The sequence below is a fragment of the Fistularia commersonii genome, chromosome 22, assembly GCF_037954325.1.
Source record: "Fistularia commersonii isolate RoL2024-O1a breed Wild chromosome 22, RoL_Fcom_v1.0, whole genome shotgun sequence".
Classification (NCBI taxonomy): Eukaryota; Metazoa; Chordata; class Actinopteri; order Syngnathiformes; family Fistulariidae; genus Fistularia; species Fistularia commersonii.
In genome coordinates, this window is record NC_141305.1 from 12,281,132 (window position 1) to 12,302,336 (window position 21,205).

At 40.5% G+C, this 21,205-nt stretch overlaps 1 protein-coding gene across 3 annotated transcripts in view; it reads left to right on the forward strand.

Moving 5' to 3' along the window:
• The first annotated feature begins 490 nt into the window (after positions 1–490).
• Positions 491–21,205, forward strand: part of ppp3cca (protein phosphatase 3, catalytic subunit, gamma isozyme, a) — a 32,714-nt gene continuing 11,999 nt past the window's right edge. For all 3 annotated transcript variants that reach the window (XM_086170045.1, XM_086170046.1, XM_086170047.1), the window contains exons 1-4: positions 491–1,216; positions 6,924–7,121; positions 12,939–13,063; positions 18,557–18,668. In XM_086170045.1, the coding sequence (XP_086026171.1) occupies positions 1,156–1,216; positions 6,924–7,121; positions 12,939–13,063; positions 18,557–18,668 (496 nt within the window). In that variant the 5' untranslated portion in view covers positions 491–1,155. The remainder of the gene's footprint in view (positions 1,217–6,923; positions 7,122–12,938; positions 13,064–18,556; positions 18,669–21,205) is intronic.

Below are 21,205 nucleotides of genomic sequence, written 5' to 3' on the forward strand. Positions count from 1 at the left end.
GTTGTTAAAATCTTATTCTTACCCTGCCCACTTTGCGACCAGCAAATATCCATATAATATATTGTTCGTCATCCTTTTTTTGCTATTAACTTCAGCCAGCACGTTCAGAAAATGCTTCCGAGGACATTCCTCCAAAACAAAATCCTGAAATCCTGAAATCATTCTCCAAACAGTTCAGGCTCTTGAAACCTGTGACCCACGAAAAGTTCACAACTTATTCACTGACCCTTTATAAAAAATACCTGCACCAGAGCCGGAAACACCACTTTACATTTTACAGATCATATACGGAGCAAGACAGAGAAATAAATGATGCTCCTCAAACAAAGATAATAAAAAAGGGGAATGTTTCACGCGTGCAGATAGAAATAGTAATGTTGAAAGTGTGCACTACACACATTTGATCCGGGGGTCCGTGGAAGGTGAGTTAGGTTGTGTTTGTGAACGCAGCCCCGCTCCACGTGTTGCGTTTCCATAGTCACGTCACAGCGGCTCCACCATGTTGTAGGAAATCCACCGCCGCTCTTCACTCAACCCGCTGTCAGATTACACTTTAATCCGAGGAGGAGGGAGACAAGACGCCGCAAGACTTCTCGGTCCGCTCATCGGGGAAGGACTCAGGGTGTTCTCTAAGTGGGCGCTGCTGTATTTTGTTTTCTTTCTTACATGACAGGGCCGCTTTCGGAAGATGAATCACCGGTCATCCGCTCCTCTCTTTTCCTGCTCGCCGAGTTGCCAACACATTAAGATGCTAGCCGGCTAACTAGCTGTAAAAGAGTAACTAAATCGGATTAGCTGCCTTCGGCAGGCTAACACTCGCTGTAATAATCAGGTATTTATTTGCCGCAGCTGGCAACATTGACGCCGCGAATATTACCCTCTGTTTATTTGCGTGATATTTATTGTATTGGGTCCACAATAGTGCCCGGCGTTGCAATTGTTCGCCAACATTTATGTCGCTGGGAGAAAGCTAGTCGCCACGACTAGAGCTGGAGCTCCTCCGCCGTTTTTTCGGAAAGAGCGAAAGACCGGTCGCCTCCAGTCCCAACGCGAGAATCAGGGAGGGAACCACCGGTGTGACCGATGTGTTAGCTCGCCCGAGGCTAGCAGGGAAGAGATTCGAACCGCGCAATTAGCCACCCGAAGAATCCCAAGATGTCCGGGAAGGATAAAGACAAGCAGGAGAAACAGTCCACGACTGAACGGCTGATAAAAGGTGAGCGTCATCACCGTGATGGTGGCATCGTCGCCCCCGCATCTGAGAGCTGTGGCTTGGATTTAACGACCTGTAGCTTTTTGGTATCACTTTTAAAGTTTTAATCATAGACTTGTGATGAAACAACTACATCTCTAACCTGCTGTCTTGTCTGGAGAGAAGTGTCCAAAGCTGGATGATGATGATGATGATGATGGGCATGTTGCATCCAGGGATCTGCAGGTGGTTTATATATTCCATCGTTATATAAATCTGGTAATATCACCAAGTTATGGTGTTATGTGATACCCCAGATTCTTACACTATATGAATCAGAAGTAGCAAATGTCTTTTACTTCTTTTTGCAAAAAACAAGTTAATTCTCTCTTACCAAATGCACTTGATGGCTTACAAATCATGTGGGGGGCTAATTATAACTATAATTGTTGGGGGAAGACTACTTAAAAAAAGAACAAAAACAAGTACAATTAGAATTAGAAGGAATAATTTGGCTGACAACTGACTTGAAATGACCTAAAATCATAAAGCATAGCTCTCTGCAAATAGTTGTTCTCTGTGTCTGACGTTGGAGATATCGCACATAAACAGAAACACACACTTTTTCTAAAAGTTGCTATCGGATATTGCGTTTTTGGATATTGCGTTTTTGGATATTGCGTTTTTTTTCGCTGTACTGCCAGTCGTTAATGGGGCCTCATTCACTATTCATCCTCTATATTCTCAGCTGACAGCTGAGGAGAGGGTAAATCAAAACCTTTTTGTGTTCGTGTGATATTTGAAAGTTGAATTTAACTTTTAATAAAGGCATCATCCGCATCAACTCATTTATTGTCCTTTGTGTATGAATCAGAGTTGGGTCCGCCATTTCTTCTTTCTTTGACATTTAGACCAGAAGAAATGCTTATTATGAGACTGCCCACTCATGGGAATACTTAAGATCTTCTCAGGTTACTAGCAGAGCTTGACAGGATGGATTCTTTCCATCCTGAGGCTGCTGTGCCGCAATCGGACATACGGGATACCATTTGTCCTGTCTCTGCCCAAGACAGAGCTGGCAGGGCCAAGTCTGAGGTAGCTCCCGCGAGAAGGAACCCAACCCCACCTCTGCCACCACCACTACTACTTAATGTCATCCAGGCCACATCCCCTGTCTGTCTACAAGGACACTGGGAGAGTGTCCTGCCAGGGGACTGGAATGCTGAAGTGTGAGCCAGTAGGGAGAGGGTGAGTTAATTGTGGAAAGAATCTCCCCAGTGATCTTCCCAACATGGCCAGCCACATGTTGGAGAGAGAGAGGGAGAGGGAGAGAGAGGGAGAGAGAAAGAGGGAGGAAGGAAGGAACGAACTAGGGAAGGAAGGAATGGAATGAGCGAGAGAATGGGTGGAAGAGAGCTAGAAGGAATGTAGATTGGGTTCGGGCTCCTCTGGTCAAACCCAAGATCCCAAACCAATATACATTATCACAACTCCAAAAACCTTTGGGAAACAGCTGTAAGGGTTCCCAGTGGATCTGATGGCTGTAAGAGGGCTTAACTGGTAGACTGTCCTGAGACTAATTCTGCTCTGCTTGTGTAAGTCAACAGTTAAGCTCATTCTCTGCCAAGTATTCCTTTTGACCCAGTAGCTCAATCACTTGGCCCCAGGAAGTGTTTGGAGAAACAGTGCGAGGAGCCATCAAAAACGATTGAGGCTATGCCTCTTCTACCTTCAGGGTATTGTAAAGCGCCTTGTGTTGATAGTGATTAGTGCTCTGACCATATTATAGCCATTTCTTCATCATATGGTCTTATTTTTTGGTTTTCTTGAAAGATGCAAAACATAATTTTACTCCCAAGCATTCAAACACAAGTCACTCTTGATTTTCCAATCACTAAAAATAATGAGCAAGATCAGAAACTTCAAGAATGAATATACATATTATCAGCAGGCTGAAAATCATCAAGAGGTTTCCTAAAATCTGCTTAATTCAGAAACTCCATAAAGTCATTGTCAAGTCATTCAAAAAGGACCTGAAATGGAAAGTAAATATCTACAAACTTATTAAGCAGTTACCTTTAAGTAAGCAAGTATTTACCAGAAAACATCTCAAATTATGAATGAAAATCGGGTTAGAGACCTGTATCAATTAACAGTCAAAAAAGTCATGGTTAAAGGAATATAACATTTTCCATTGTAACCAGGTATTGTCATTGTTACTCTGATTTTAATATTTTCTCAAGTCTTTTACCCCAGTGACCCAAACTCAGCATTATTGTTGCTTAGTGTCAAAGACAATATTTGTCAAAATCAACTAAAGCAAACTTTAAGTGAAAATACATGCTGCAACTACCACTCGCCGGACTTGCAGAGATAATAAATAAACCTGAGGCATGGCTATTTAGCATGAGGCTAATGCATTCACTGATAATTAGAGCAATCTGAAGTGGATTTCATGATTCACTCAGGAACAGTTTGTCCCATTCATCTCCACCCAGCCGCATCTTTGTAATTCAATCCTGTATTTAATTTATTTAGGAACAATGGCAGACATATTCCGCACACTGGACCCGTATCACTGTCCAAAACATTACCCCCTGGCGTGCATTATGCTCGATAGTAATGTCTTAGTTTCTTGACTCATTTGTTGTCAAGGCAGACAGTGTGGGTGTTGATGCAGAGCTGCAGTAGCCCCAGTGTGTGTCTGTCGTTGCGAGTTCATCAAACATTAATGCTAATTAGGTCAGGCTGTCTCTAATAAGAAACCAGTCTCAGGGCAGTGGCAGCTATTATATTTTTAATAAAACATTTTTCTCAGCCATCAGGTAGGGCGTGGGACACACACACACACACACACACACACACACAACCTGTGGATGTCACTGTTTTCCTTCCCTGCTTGATGTGCCACTGAATTTGTATCCGTGCTGGAACACATTGCTACAACAGTAGTCATACCGAATGACAGACCCATAATAATAATATATTTTTTTTCCTTTTGTGGGCCATCCTGAATGGGAAGGAGTGTTCAGCTCTTTGGGTTTAAGGTCGTGGGTAATCGTTGCCAGCCTTCTGGCAAGCGCTCATAAATCTGGCTGCCTCCTGAAATGTTTCACAACCTGGTTATCTCATGCCTATGTTAGATCCCATTTTGTACTATGTTGTCTTTTTTTTCCTTCCAGTGAAAGCCTGCTTTGTTTCAACCGGAGCCTCCTTTCAGTGTGACAAGGCTTTTAAGTAAACAGTCTCTGAATCTGGAAGCTCTTGCTAATAGAGGCTTTACCTAATCTGTTCTTAAGGCTCGTACCTCAGCTTACAGCTCTCTTCGCGGCCGTGCCTTGTAGGCCTGTGAGCACTTACTGTTTATTTATAACACAATGGTCAACCCATCTCTTAGAAAAGGAAACACAAAACATCAGCCGATGAAATTTCTTGAGTCTTTCCTTTTAAGTGGTCCTCAAGTCCTGACAACAAAAAATACACAAGGCTACCTCAAGCCTCAGCCACCACATCTCTAATTAGCAAATACACCCACACTAAGAACTCATTAATGCTTTTTTCATATTGCAGTTTGATTTGTGCTGTGTGGGTGTGATAACGCTCTCGGAAAGAACCCCCCCCCCCCCATTCTTGTTCTCTGCCTCTGGCGCTGCTGATGACACAAGTAGTGATCTGGGGAGGCTGATATAGCTGTTTATGTCACATTTGATAGCGTGGTGTCCTGTGCACTGACCTGGGGATAGATTAAAAGATAGAAGTGTCCAAGATGATATACCCACCAATTTTTTTTCGCTGCATTTTCTTTTTGGGGCACTTTAGGCTGGGATTATGTGGAAAAGAAAAAAAATATTATGATACACTGTGCAGTGTACAAGTTGACAGGAAAGATAAACATAACCAATACATGAAGGGTTTCCCCAGAAAAATGATTACTGTTATTTCACTTTTATTCAAATCATTTTGAATCATTACAAACAAACATTTTCAGGTTTCAGTGATTTTTGTATTGCTGTCTCGTGTCTCGATATAAATTTCATGTTGTCTTATATTTCAAGATTTCTTATTAGTATTAAAAAACAGTGGAATTGCTTGTGGATTGAAAATATTTTCTTGCCATTTTGTCATCACGTGGCATATATTTTCAGTAATTTCTTTCTGAATTGTTGGGCATTGGTTGGTTTAGAATGGGAAGGCAATTTATTGCTGAGTTTAAGGTTTGTAGTTCCTTTCCTACTGGTTATGAAAGTGTTTAATTGCCAATTCCCTCTTCAAAATGGTTTTGAAAGCAGTCCAGTCATAAAGGTGAAAAGTGCCATCAACAAATTTGTAGAAAATGCCAGCAGACACTGTTCAACATTTTGATGTAGATAGTTAAATGATATATCCTCATTTTGAATGTAATTTGTTTCATGTGTTTTTGCCTGGCCATTTTCTAGCAATTCTGGTTGTTGGTTGTTGATTCCCATTCATCTTTCTTCCCTTGGAAGGGAGAAGGTTTGGATTGTTGGTACTGTTGTTGCGAACAGGTGCAGCTCAGTTGCCTACTATCTGCCCCTTGTGTGAAATGAAGCATAGATTTACACTCCCATCAGTGGTACCCATAGAAAAAGGAAAGCGTCACTAGAAGGTGTCACTTTTAAGCAGAAAACAGCTCTCTCCATTTCACCCAATGCTGCTGAGACGCAGTCTTCTACAACTTGCGTGCTTTAGATTTTTCTGTTTTGATCCTTAAGCATTGAGGTCTCGGTATCAGATGCACAGACCTTTTTCTTATGGGGTTAAAAGGATTGTGTTGGTTTGCGTGGAGCAGTAAAAATATTACTCTGTGTGTGTGGCGGGGGGGGGGGGGGGGGGGGGGGGGGGGGGGGGGGCTGGTTCAGATAAGGTATGGGGCTTCTAGCTGTGCATCTCACTAGCATACACATGGATATTCCCCCAACAAATGTCCTCACTTCCGCAACACAAGTCATCACTCGCGATTGCAATTGAAGTTGATGCAGCATAAGAGGAAGTACATTTCTCTTTCAAGGGACACTTGAAATGTGCCGAACATATCTGTTTGAGTCCAGACAATTATTAATGTAGAAATACAGACACAACTTGTGGCTAAATTTTTTTTTTTTGCTCTCATTCTCTTTTTAAAAATTCTCGACTATTATTTTTTTTCCATTGTATTCCAATTTCATTCTTACCAAATTGCAAAAAAATGTAGCCACCATTTAGAAATCAGCAGTATACTGCTTAAATGCATGAAGAAAGTACCTGAAAAAATCAGTGGTTAAAACAACAAGAAATGAACTGATAAAAGAATTTACAGTACAATAAAATTGCAAATTATTTGTATAATTGCTGTAAAGGTCAGATCAGTGATTGCTCAAATTGATAGAATTTGAATGCTGATGGCACGTCCTGTATCGAGATTTTCTATTCAGAAGCAGATATGTTGAATGAAGCTGAGGAAAGCAATAGACTCTAGTAATTATTTGTAATTATATATTTCTATGAAATAGAAGTCTCCAGTAATCAGATGTATCCTTGCAGGCTAACAGCACATAAGAATATCAGATTGTCATAATGATTGTCTTCAAAATTCAAAGCGTTTAATGTCACATGTACAGTGTAAAAACATGTTTCCCTGTACAGTGAAATTCCTACTTTGCTGTCCGCAGCGCATTAGTTGCATTACTTGATCATCGTACTAAGAGACGCTATTTCCTTCTCTGCCAAACAGCTGTGCCATACCCTCCACAACACAAGTTGACGATGAAGGAGTTATTTGAGAATGGCAAGCCCAATGCTGAGCTGCTCCGCACCCACCTGGTCAAAGAGGGCAGAGTGGAAGAGGATGTTGCCCTTAAGATCATCAATGATGGGGCCAACATCCTCCGTCAAGAGAAGTGCATGCTGGAAGTTGAGGCACCTATTACAGGTAGGTTGGCAGACATCCGTGTGCGCGTGTGCATGTGTGTGCGCATACATGCATGTGAGACCATATTAGTGGGTTCAAGTACGGCAAGGTGGTGGCATGCTCTCAAGGGGAAGCTGTGTTGGCACAAAGGAGAAGTACCCAATCTCTGATGTTACCACGGATTGCTTAACATGTCAGCCTCTTGCGAATTGGCAATCCACTGGAATGTCTATGCATAATAATAATCATAATTCAGTAATTGCTGAACAAGTAAAAACAAAAGTCTAGCTGCCACCTTGGATCGTACAGAGCACAAAGTACCATACCAAAAAACACAATAAGCAATTTCATATTAAACCCAACCCAATATTAAACCCTTAAACCCAACAACTATAATCTGCCCAGAGATTACAATTTAGCAACTGACATGTTGAGTGTTATTACTGCGTTAGCTGTTTTCCCATTGAAGCTGTAATGTCACAGGCTACTTGTGCATGTTAATGATGTCACATAAAGGGTGTTAATCAGGTACCCAACAGTGTTATCAACAGATGTGTTGTGATTACAGTAACCTTTCATGTGCAAGTTGAAGGATGGCACTGACATCAATGTATATTGAAATGCCTTTTGAATATACACCGAATTACTGCAACACACACCTCATACCTTGGCCAAAAAACTGGATCAATCAATGAATAGACAGTTGAGTTGTTGGGGGGGAAAAAAACAACAAACAAACAGAAAACTGTACAAGCCACATTTATGCATAAGTTTTGTTTTTTTAACTTATTAAATGGGAGGCATGCTGGCTCAGCGGTTTGCGCTCCTGGCAGAGTGGTTTCCGTGACGCCTCAGTGCAAGAAGGACTGTTTCAATTACCACAGGGGGCCTTTCTGTGTGAAGTTTGCATGTTTGCCCCTTGTCTGTGTGGGTCTCTGCTGGGCTCTCCATTTTCCTCCCACAGTCCAAAAACAGGCAGAAGGTTAATTGGAAAATTGCCCAGATGTGTGAATGACGGAGTGAGTGGTTTTTTTTTGTCTCTATCTGTGTCCCTGCGATCAACAGGCAACTGGTTGAGGGTGCACCACACCCTCTGCCCAATGACAGCTTGGATAAGCTCCAGCATCCTCAAAACCCTCAGTGCAAGATATTTACAATGAATGAACTTCCACAGTTATGTTATATTTATTGGTAGATTTTAACAAAGCATATTGGAAATAGTCATTCTTTTTTTGTCCTTGATGTTGACTGGAAACTATCGGCACAAAAATGGCCATATAAACCAAACAGTTCCAAAACTTTTAAAACTAACATTTTGTAAACATTTTTCTCGATGTCCACACTGTAGCAAAATAAGAAAATCGTTGCATCAATCATTCTTCGCCTAATCTTGCCCAGGTGAAAAGTTAACCAAGTAAAAAAAAAAAAAAGGGGGGGGGGGATTATCTAAGTATTTCTCAGATAGAATGAATAATGCAAACAAAATGTAAACACAGTCGAGGTGTTATTCCACTGTAGATCTTCTGAACAGCTGGTTTATACTTATCTATGCCAGTCTTACAGTCTCTTGGGCTGTTAAGTTTCTCTCCTCATTTCATGGCCTCTGTCCAGCACCCTCTTATCCCACACATCCAGCTAGCTCTCTTGAAAATACACACTTTTATTTGTTCTCTTGTATGTCTTAAAAACTGGCCCGTTTTAATATTTATGATAGACCTTTGAATGCAATTAAAATAATTCCCTGTTCCATAGTGTATAACCCAACCATATACCTTCCCTGTGCTCTGCCCTTTAGACAAAGAGAGTTTCATTTTAGAAGAGATGATGCTTCTTGACAAAGTCTAAAGTCAAGGTAGAAGCATTGGACATATCATGTCTTTTTATGGTTATGTCCTATCAGTAGTCCAATTCTTTTCGGTGTCTGCTTTTGCTGTAGCTCAAAACCATTTTAATTGTGTAATATATTTGTTTGCATTATTGTTTGCTGTGCACGCTATAAGTGCTCTCTATAAGTGTTCAACAGAAAATGAGAGAAATTACAGCAGTTTCATGCATCTATTAGACATATTCACACTGAATATCTGCTGCTTCTGTTTTTTACAACTGTTTAATCAATTTATATTTCTCATTATTCTCTCGGGGACAGAGTGTCTGCTCGTTGGGTGAATGTGGTTCTGAACGTCTACTTATCCAATATTGGTGGTGATGTGCGTGGTCAAAACTGGAGAAGAAATCTGGTTTATGGCATGGATTGATTTACACAATTCTGATGCCTCCTGTTTGTTACAGTGAAAGACATTCATATGAAATTTATGTCCAAATGTACCGTAAGTGATTAGTGAATTAGTGAAGACCCTTCTACCATGATAAGGTGGTGGCTTGAGGAGGGGTTGTCAGAAAGTCATGAAATGAAAGTCTTATTTGTTGGTGTGATTACACCAATTCTATCAGGAGTTGGTTTGAGGCAATAAGTACAGAGATCATGTTTCTCCTTTCTCATTCTGTCGAAGACAGTGGTTCTTAACCTGGGTTCGATCGAACCCTAGGGGTTCGGTGAGTCGGTCTCAGGGGTTCGGTGGAGCCTCCGCCGCAGAGGTCCACCCCTCACTCGAGTCTGCAGTTAGTGGGCGCAGTCATTGAAAGCGTCCTGCTCTGAGATTTCCTACCGGTCCGCTTTGAGGTTGCTGGTTTATGCAGCAGAGTGAGACCTCCCTATCAGACCATTAATGCACAATTCATTTCGTGCACCAGTAAAAAAAATCATATTTTATTTTTTACTAAAGAAGGGTGCGGTGAATGAGCATATGAAACTGGTGGGGTTCGGTGCCTCCAACAAGGTTAAGAACCACTGGTCTAAGACTAAATGCTGTATTTACTCAATGATCAGACTTCTTTTTCTTCTTCTTTTGGCTTTTCCCTTCAGGGGTTGCCACAACGAATCAACTTTCTCCATCTCACCCTACTCTGTATCCTCCTCTCTCAAACCAACTACCTTCATATCCTCTCTCACTACGTCCATAAATCTTCTCTTTGGTCTTCCTCGAGACCTCTTGCCTGGCACTTCCAATTCCAGCATCCGTCTACCAATATATTTTATATCCTGCCTTTGTATATGACAGAACCATCTCAGTCTGGCTTCTCTGACCTTCTCGCCAAAACATCTAACATGCTGTTCCTCTGATAGACTCATTCCTGATCCATCCATCCTGGTCACTCCCAAAGAAAATCTCAACATCTTCATCTCTGCAACCTCTAGTTCTGCCTCCTGTCTTTTGGTCATTGTAACAGTTTCTAGGCCATACAGCATCGCTGGCCTCACCTCTGTCTTGTACACCTTTCTGGCCAATAGTCTTCTATCACATAGTACCCCTGACACTTTTCTCCACCCATTCCAACCTGCTTGGACCCGTCTCTTCACCTCTTTTCCACAATCTCCGTTGCACTGGACTGTTGACCCCAAGTACCTGAAATCCTCCAGCTTCTCAATCGCCACTCCCTGTAGCCTCACTGTTCCATCCGAGTTCCTCCAGAGCTCCTCTCTTGGTACCCTATCATATGCCTTTTCTAGGTCTACAAAAACACAATGCAGCTCCCTCTGGCCTTCTCTGTACTTCTCTATTAGCACTCTCAAAGCCAAGACTGCATCTGTAGTACTCTTTCTAGGCATGAAGCCATACTGCTGTTCACAAATGCTGACTTCTGCTCTCAGTCTAGTTTCCACTACTCTTTCCCATAACTTCATTGTATGGCTCATCAACTTTATCCCTCTATAGTTGCCGCAATTTTGCATATCCCCTTTATTCTTAAAAATAGGCACCATTACACTTCATCTCCATTCTTCAGGCATCTTCTCACTCTCTACAATCCTGTTGAATAATCGAGTCAGATAATCTACCGCTGCCTCTCCTAGACACTTCCACAACTCCACGGGTATATCATCAGGACCAACTGCTTTTCCACTCTTCATCCTCTTCAATGCTTTCCTCACTTCACCTTGACTAATTTGTGCTGCTTTGTGGTCTACAATAGTCATGTCTTCTACCCTTGCCTGTCTTTCATTTTCCCCATTCATCAGCTCTTCAAAGTACTCTTTCCATCTTCCCATCACTCTTCTAGCATCTGTCAATACATTTCCCTCTCTATCTTTAATATCCCAGACCTGTTGTACATTCTTTCCATCATTATCTCTGTTTCGTCAACCTGTATAGATCCTTCTCACCCTCCTTACCATCCAATCGGCCGCACAAGTCATCGTCCCCTTCCTCGTTCCACCACCAAGTCCCCTCATCTACTTTCCCTCCAGATGATACACCATGTACTCTCCTACCTATCTCCCTGATAACATTAGCTGTAGTTGTCCAATCACCTGGAAGCTCTCCCTGACTACTCAGAGCCTTTTGTGATTCCTCCCTGAAACCATACAGCACTCCTCCCTTTTCAGCTTCCACCACTTTGTCCTCTGCTCTGCCTTTGTCCTCTTGATCTTCCTTGTCACCAGTCATCCTCTAAACCAGCATCTTATGCTGTCTGGCTACACTCTCACCTCCAACTACTTTGCAATCACTGATCTCTTTCAGGTTACCTTGTCTATAGAAGATGTAGTTTACCTGCGTGCTCCTACCTCCGCTTTTATACACTCTCTTACCCAATGTTCCTGTCTTTTTTAGAAAAAAGTATTCACGACAGCCATTTCCATCCTTTTTGCAAAGTCTACCACCAACTGCCCCTCTGTGTTCCTATCCTGTATACCAAATCTGCCCATCATATCATCATCTCCTCTATTGCCTGCACCAGCATGCCCATGCACCAATTACCACTCTCTCCTCTCTGGAGATACTCTGCATCACTTCATCTAACTCATTCCAGAACTTCTCTCTCTCCTCAAACTCACATCCCACCTGTTGGGCATAGCCGGTAACAACATTTCTTTAGTCAGTGCCATGATAGTACAACTTAAAGCCTGCTCCTAAACTTATAGACATACTACCTTTCCACCTGGTCTTCTGGACACAAAGTATATAAACCTTCCTTCTCTGCATCATGTCGACCAACTCGCTACCTTTTCCTGTCATAGTCTCGATATTCAAAGTCCCTGCTCTCAGTCCAAGACTCTTGCCTCTCCTCTTTTCTCTCTGCTTCCAAACACGCCTTCCTCCTCTCCTTCTTTGACCTACAGTAGCCCAGTTTCCATTGGCACCAATTTGTATCAACAGCGATTGTTGTTAACCCGAGCCTCAACTGATCTGGTACGAGATTATTAGGTTTGATTCGTATGTTTGGTTTTGGTAAACATTTTACGCTGGATGACCTTCCTGTTGCAACCCTCTGCATTTATCTGGGCTTGGGACTGGCGTGTGTGTGTGTGTGTGTGTGTGTGTGTGTGTGTGTGTGTGTGTGTGTGTGTGTGTGTGTGTGTGTGTGTGTGTGTGTGTGTGTGTGTGTGTGTGTGTGTGTGTGTGTGTGTGTGTGTGTGTGTGTGTGTGTGTGTGTGTGTGTGTGTGTTCTTGGTGATTGACCATCAAATGGACAGTACTTTAACGTGCAATGTAAAAATTGTCATTATATATACATGGACAACTACAATTTGGCAAAATTACTGCAAAGTACTTTATCATGAGAACTCAGTGATATAGGACAGTCTAAAAATAGGATGGAATTACATGCAAGGGGAATAAATAAAAACTTTTACAGTCTTTCTGATGAAATCACTTGAGTCCAACTGTTTATGAGTTGACTAATGTTAAACCCTATTGATAGTTGAAATAATTGCTGTAATGAAGGACAATACTTAATGTTTTAGAGTTATTTTTTCCTCAACTGTTCTGTCTTTGTTACCAGTGTGTGGTGACGTCCATGGACAATTCTTTGACCTCATGAAGCTGTTTGAAGTGGGAGGCTCACCTAGCAACACGCGGTATCTCTTCCTTGGAGACTACGTAGATCGAGGTTACTTCAGTATTGAGGTAAGGTGCTCTTGCGTTACATTAATCATTTTGATTATCCAGGTTGCAGTATGTTGTCCCGGGGGTGGTTTCATAAACTGTAGTTCAGCTGCAGGTTTAAACTATGCCGTGGGCATCAGCAAACTGTAAACTGACCTCTTGCTGTGCTATTTGAGCTCCGTGTCTTAGTCTTGTGCGGCACATCTGAATCTGGGCTTCTGATTGCAATGCAGATTACAAGGAGTTAATGTAATAAAGAGCAAGGTAACCTTAACTGGGACAGCTGTGGGTCTGTAGATTGCTAAGATGGTTACAAGGCCTCACTGCGGTACAGCTTTGAAGACTATACATCTGTGCATCCTGGCCAAATGTTATTTGCTGTCTGAAATTCTATTTCAATGATGGCTCCAAAGGGCACAGTTCACCCATGTTGATTGGAATGGTTAAAAATAAGATGGGAGGTTTGACACAGAGAGCAACAGTCAGGATGTTGAAGGTGGGTTGCAGGGGCCTCACTGCGACTTGGCTGTGTTGCAGCCAGACCAAGTTAAATAAATGCAATTAAGGCTTGGTATAAAAGTACTGTATGTTAAATATTGATTTTATTAAAAACTTTTTTTAATAATATTGCATTTTGTAATGTTAAATATATGTGCAAAGATACTCTTCTCCAGAAGTGTACTTCATAATTAGCAGTACTGACAGCTTACTCAAGAAATAGAGCTATTGTTGTTCAGTAAATCACACTTTTGTCTTAATTTTTTTCTAAAACTGAAAGTTTGACTACCAAAATCAGAGTATGTGATGTCACTTTGTTTCATGTACAATGAAATTCATTCACCTCATTCATCTACATTAAGAAACAATCTGTGTCAAATATCTTTTATTAGCTGAATGAAGCGGCAGGATTGAAACCAGACAGTTCAAATTGAAACCCCTCTTATCTACTAGACTCTCGAAAACTTTATCCAATTTGATGCGATGATGCTAAATCTGATAAATGTCTGAGAAAAATGTGAGTGCATAGAAGACCCCTATTTTTACTCAATTGCAAAGTATTGTCATGTCAATGCCTCCTTTTTGTATATGGTTCAACATCATCATAAATCTGGATTAAACCTACTGACAAGGTTCTTGGGAAGTTCAGCAGTCAATTAATGCCATGAAGACCTTTTCCTGCAGGGTTGCAAAGCCTTCTGCCATATAAAAAAACAAAACAATAACTAGCGTATTGTGATGATGCTATCAGATTAGCTGTCAGCAAGTCTGTGTCTGGACACACAGCGTACCGCATGTACTATGGCTGATGAAAAGTCACAGATGAGAAGAGGGGACTGAAACAGCACAGGTAATGACTGCCCAAACATTCCTGTGAAATCCTTGTTGTACAACCTCACTGGCTCACAGCACTTATCAGGGTCGCTGAAGTGCTCCTCCACCCACAGCAGTAGGACCACATGTGGGAAGCACACTGAGTGCATTTTCTGCCATTCATGGCTAGTAGAATATCACAGCAAAAGAGAATCTAATTGTATGTATCCATCGGTACGGACTGATGCTAGGAATTTTTATATACATCTGTAAGTGTTTTGGATGTTTCCGTAACTGTTATTTATTTATTTAATTATGTTGTTTCTATTTACCTTGAATATTGAGATTTACAGTTTTAGTGTCTAAATCCCCTCTGGATTTAATGTCAGTCAGTTGTTATTAGAGAAATAATTCTTTAATGGATTGGATAAATAGTAGAAAATGGCTAAAGAGTCAAAACTGCTTGTAACGTCAAAAAATGTACCTATAAATAGTTTTTTAAGAAAAGAAATAAGAAGGGCAGCTTCTACAGACCAGTTTGAAGCCAATTATCAGAAATGTAGTCCTATTTTTATTTGAATTAATTCAAGTTATCTTAGATGAATAGGTCAGGTCAGTATCAATGTCGTATATCTTCTGTTTCAGTTTTTAAGGGAAAGAGTTTTTGTGCCTACCCAAACTATTTATGCTATTTATTAATAACGCAGAGTACCTTCATTCATGTTTTCATGCTACTGTTGGTGACCAATTATTCATTCATTTATTTAGCTATTTAATTCTAATTTTCATTTACTTTGTTGTTCATGTTTAAGTAATATATCATATTTTTATGTTTTTAGGTAATTGCAAGCCAAATTTCTATGTGGTTTCTTGTTGAGCTTTGAATATATTTATTGATTTAAGAAAAATAATTGCTTTAAATTTAAGAAGCAATAACAAGGTACAGTTATAAAATAAAATTCAAAAAGCAGATGTGTGACCAGACCATGTTACTTGTAAAATATTGCTTTGTAATTGCATTATGAAAGTTCTTGCTACTTTCTTGATAGGCATCAATGTTAATTCTGTGATTTTATCATTCATTATTCCTTTACAATGAGACTCCATGAATAGGCTTCCCTTTAAATCCTTATATTGGTTAGTGCCAGTCAGAAAATATTATAGATTTCTTTTCTCTACATATTCTGTGTTGGTGTTATGTCATCATTAAAAAGGATCCCCAAATCCTGTGATTCTTGTCATTTGCTCTCTCTGGTTTGTCTTAACATTTTCAACAGTTTTCAGAAGGCCATACAGATCCTTTCAGTAACAAAAAAACAGATACAGGGAAATGGATATCAAGATGTGGTTACCTAGGTAACATTAAGAATCCCTGTAGCCTTGTGAGGTGGTGCTTTTACCTTCCGAGGCTTTTGATTCTTATATTCTACAGTCACTTCAAGCGAGTAATCCATCTAAGCTCTTCTCTATCTACTTGGCAAATTTTCATGAGAGTTTACCTATGAACTCACCCCAGTTGAACCCTTGTTCTCACCGAGGACAGAATGAAGTGTTTGTGTCTCTCTCTCTCTCTCTCTCTCTCTCTCTCTCTCCCCCTTTCTCTCTCTCTCTGTGTATGTATAATATATATACACACAAACACACACACATATATATATATATATATATATATGTATATATATATAAATAATCTTATTATGCGTGCATGCATGCGTGCGCGCATGCACAGACACATGCAGTCTATGCCTGGGACTGGAGTGAGGGTAGCCAGTCCTCAGGTCTGTCACACAAAGCCTTGTGTCATGTCTCCTTGTCTGCCTCCTCCACTGTCTGGGCTTAAACACAGATCTGTTGGCGAGAAAGCACTGGCCTCTCATTGAAATCCATGTCAGCTACCAGCCACACAGCCTTGTCCCACTCTCACAGGGCCTATACACACACACACACACACACACACACACACACACACTGTTACGATTATCAACACTTCCACAATCCACTATTGCTTCCAACAGTGAAAGCGATTAAGATGAAGTAGTCCTGGCTTCCCCCGCCTTATTTTTTAATTTTATTTTTTTTCATCATTGGGATCATCACTGCGAAACTGTTGTCTCTGGTTACCTTGGCATCATTTTCCAGCTACTTGAAAGCAGGCCATGGTTGGAGGATGTTAGAGGGGCAGTCTGAGAGTTGAAAGTGGCAGCTGCCAAGTTGTGCTTTGAGTACTGAACAGAAAGGATTTTGCAGAACAATGGATTTTAGATGCAGTTTTTCTTTACAGCTTGTTCTCATATCTGTCTTTTTGTTTCTCTCTTAATCTGGGAATCTGTCATTGCATAAGGAAACTATTTTGCTGATTTTGTTGAAGGAGAAAAAGCACGTAGCAGGTACTTGTGTCCAAAGCCCTTGATGATACAGTCATATATTTCCATGTTATGGGACTAAATTCTGACTCCTTTCAGTGATCACATGTCCGCTGTTGTTGCCTCAATGTAAAGGACAACCAGCTGTGGATTGAGGTTGGAAACAGAAATATGTTTGTCCATTTTTCTTTTTTTAAGTAGCGATGCAATTAATTGTTACTTTTCTGTTTTGCAGCCACACTCTTTTTATAAAATGACAGTTACTGTCATTTTTTGAGAATCCAGATGTCTGTTTTGTGCTGCATTCTTATTTTTTATTTTTTGCATAAAAACCACAGAGGGAAAAGAGGAAGAAAGTTGAAATATGAAGATAATGTTAGGAGGTACAAAAATGAGCAACAGATTTAGTTAATAACTGAACTATGAAAATACACCTACGATCAACGACTGCAAGTAATCCAAGTCAAAAATGCAAATGTGACCCGTAATACGTGCGATTACATGATCATCATCTGAATGCACCCTTTTCTTCTAGTAGCCATGGTAATAGGAACTGATTCTCGTGTTTGTCAGCTCATCTAAAGTAATCAGGTTTGCTTTTCATGTCATGTGACTTTTCCTTGGTTGTGGGTAATATTGTAAAATTGTTGTATTTTAGCCCGACTAATGCTATTTTCCTCAGCTAGGATAAGTAATTGTATTGCCTAGCTCTTTGAATTCTTAGCCATTTCTGTTTTCTGAACACTGACATTTTCCCATTCCACTGCACACTGTGAAATGATAGCCAATTCTGAGCTCGCTAACCAGCAACAACAAAGTAGCAGCATTAATGTGGCAAAATTTGTCTAATCGTTAACTGGAGGCTAAGCAGGCTCGACCTCTTGTTTCAGTGAATTGGCATTAAAAACATTCATAAATGGTTATATCTTTTTTGTCAACATTCTTTTGGGAGGGCCCCTCTGCTGCACCCGGTTGTTAGCACTGCCAAAGATGAATATGACTAGTTTACACAGTCACAAAGAATCCAAACTACTATAGTGGAATGATGAAGCGTTGAGGTGGCTCCAAGCTCCCGGAGACAAATGTCAACCTCGCAGTATCTGGAACAGTAAAAAAAACATGTCAAAAATGTCAGCTTTAAGACCCAGTGAAACTAGAACCCCAGTCCCCCAGTTTGCATACAACACATAAACCCTCTCGTGCACTGTCAGTCCACAGCAGGAAGTTGTCATCTCTGCATCATAGATGATTCCTGTCCTGGCAAAAATCAAAAGTCCTCCTTGTTTGTTCTAGTGCCACATATGTAATATAGCATCTAAATGTGTGGAATATTAGTTGGAATACACTGAAAATTTTATTGTGTGATGTTTCAGTCATGGACTGAATAAAAATTTAGTGGAGCTGGTTCACAAGTGGCACATCTTTGGTCTTGGGCGACAAAATTGTCTCTGCAACAGGTGTCTGGTTTACATAACAGCTGAGGTGAAGTAGATACATCACTGTAATGGCCTTGGAAGACTCATTTCACTTGAAAGCAAATATAGAGTTGTTCCCTTTTCAAATTATAGACAAAAGACAGATGTCAGTGGGTGTTTTGTCCTGTTTGTAAAAGGGGTATAAATCTCATTTGCTCTGTCAGGGTTGCTGTGGAGTTGCCAACTTCACCACCAAACTCATGCAGGCTTTTCTCCATCTTGCTATGTGGTCATACATAAAGATCAATAGTATATTATAATAATAAGTTGTTCATGTTTCACATGAATATATAGAAACAGCCTCACACCAATAACTTTTCCTTCTCTTCTCCCCCCCCCAAATTTTCTCCTGTCATTTCTCCCAGTGTGTGCTCTACCTCTGGTCACTTAAGATCAACCACCCCACCACACTCTTCCTCCTGCGAGGGAACCACGAGTGCCGCCACCTAACAGAGTACTTCACCTTCAAACAGGAATGTAAGTGCAGATCTCTCAAGGATATGGATGCCAGTCTAATGTTCCCCCTTCACTTTCTGGACCCCTTCACTGGCCTGTATCAGTCAGCTGTGAGATTTCAAACAAAACTAAGCTATCCTTGAACAGGGAACGATATTCCTGCAGTATAAAAGTAGGATCAGCCGGGTTTTCTTTGTTGCAAGTCATTAGTGTCCACTGTCTGTCCGAGGATGGGTTCTTTATGTAGGATTCTTGTCCTTCAAGAGACTGGTGTGATTTTGCGGTTCTATGCGTGACAACTTCAACCACTATGACATCTGATATAGAGATGGTTTGTTGGAAACACAGGTCTGGGTCATTGACTGGCAGGAAGACAGTAGCAGTGTTTGGTGTAAATGAAATGAAAACAGAAAACACAAATAAGCAATAGCAGTAATTGTACTTTGGGAAAATTGATGCTGTTTGGAGCTTCTGCCCTATCTTTCTTGGATATAAAGTGTAGGAGCAAGCCTCGCAATGAGTACTTAGAATGTCACACTTTTTGAAAAATACAGCTCAGTTACTGTCTCTTGTAGATCCCTAAATCAAAAAGGTCTGTTTGATTTCAATTGTATGCGGTAATTGTTGAATTATCTTTGAACTGTAAAACAATTATGTGGTGCCTTGTTAGGTCATTGTTGCCTCCTAACAAGTTAGAAAGTATTTATGGCCTGAAGAGTCTTAAAAAATTAGTTGTTTACAAGTCACGAATATTCAAGGACTATGTAAACGTAACTAAAATTAGTGTGCTTATTGAACTCAATAATGATTTCGTATAGGACACATACATGTGCTATATCAACAACTACATTGGGGAGAAACATGCTGAAGGACATGCCTTTAATGTTTTGTCATATTACTTTCTGTGGCCAAAGTAAGTTTAGACTGCTGTTTTCATTTTTTCAATTTTTCTTAATGTCCTGTGAACTGGCCTGACTCTTGCAAAAGCCACAAAGCAGGCGTATGTGAGTGCTATAAACACTATTAGAAATCTTGTCATGTTGAAGCTTTTTAAAGTGTGGTATCAGTGAAGCCATTGACTCCTTTTCTGCCACAAGTAGAACGTCTGTCTCAGAAAGTGCCTGCAGGATAAAGAAGTCGTGACATGAGACTTTGCACATCATCAACACATAAGGCTCAGAGCAGACGATGATGTTGCAGACATTGAACAGCTTGAGCCTGGTGAGCTGCCTGGCACAATGATCCTTTCAGGCAGTTACAACATTCTGTATTTCAGCCGCAGACAGTTGACTGGGTGAATGTGCGTGTGCATCAGTTGTAGACACATTAGAATACAAATTCAGAAATGAAGACTATGGTTGCGCCTTTGCAGCAACAGACTTGCAAGCGACAGAAAGGTTCACTCACTAAATTTCTCACCAGCCAGAGGCGCATACCTCTTCACCCTAGCCTCGAAACATTTTACGAACCTTAACTGCTATTAAGGATGGGTGTTATGTTCCCATGCCATAAGTTTTTGTATAATGACCATTAAGGTTAAGTAAAAACTTAATCTGTTCTATGAAAGATTGATATGAAAAAATTCATAAGCAACACTAAATGCTCATTTAGACTAGCCTAGATTACATTTGTCTGTGTTGTCGTTGCACATTTTCAATACAACATTTCTGTTGTGAGCAGTCCTGGAAATGGGACCTTGTACATGATAAGTAGTCACGATAATAAATATGAATGATCTTTTTATAATTCTTTTTTAATGCATTATCAATCTGTTGCACCTGTTCCTTTTGGGAACAAACTGTATGTGGTCCTGGCAACGACATCGCTCTATTGAGTTGAATTGTAATTTTACTGGGTCCATCTGGCCACCTCCAATTTCCAAGGTGTTAGCAACCATTAGATTACTATTAATTAGCTATATTGGGAGGGTGGGTTTAATGGGGCTACTGAGGTAACTAATGCAATATCAGATGGATTTTTAACAGGATGGCTGCCACTGTATAACAGCAGTCTGGACGGCACACAACTATGACCGGCTGGAGGTGCATCTGTGCTGCTTCCACAACCTCACTACCTTACTCAACTCACTATCTCACCCATTCCCATGTCATGCCCTAACTCTGCTATCTTTCTTGCCCTTGTTGGTCTCAGCTGGCACGCATCCTGCCTTTTTTTTGCTTTATTTATTTTATTCTTGTCATTGCTTTCGTAACTCTATTCATATTTTCATTTAGTTCTGGTTGCATATTTCTCACTCTTACTGTTCCATTCTGTTGTCTATTATCCCTGATGTTGTTGCTGTTGCTGTTATCCCTGCTGTCAATTTATTTGTGGATGTTCTGTCTTCTCATGTCTCTCTATTTATATTTATATCTATTTTACTTTTTCTGATTTTTAACATTATTACTGTTAGGCTGCTGTGACAGAGGAGTTTCCCCTATGGGAATTAATAAAGTTTATCTGATCTGATCTTATGTTGATGTAGTTGGATCATTTTTAGTTTCCCTTAAAAGCTAATTGAAAAACATTTTTTTAATAGAAGATGGAACATATGTTGA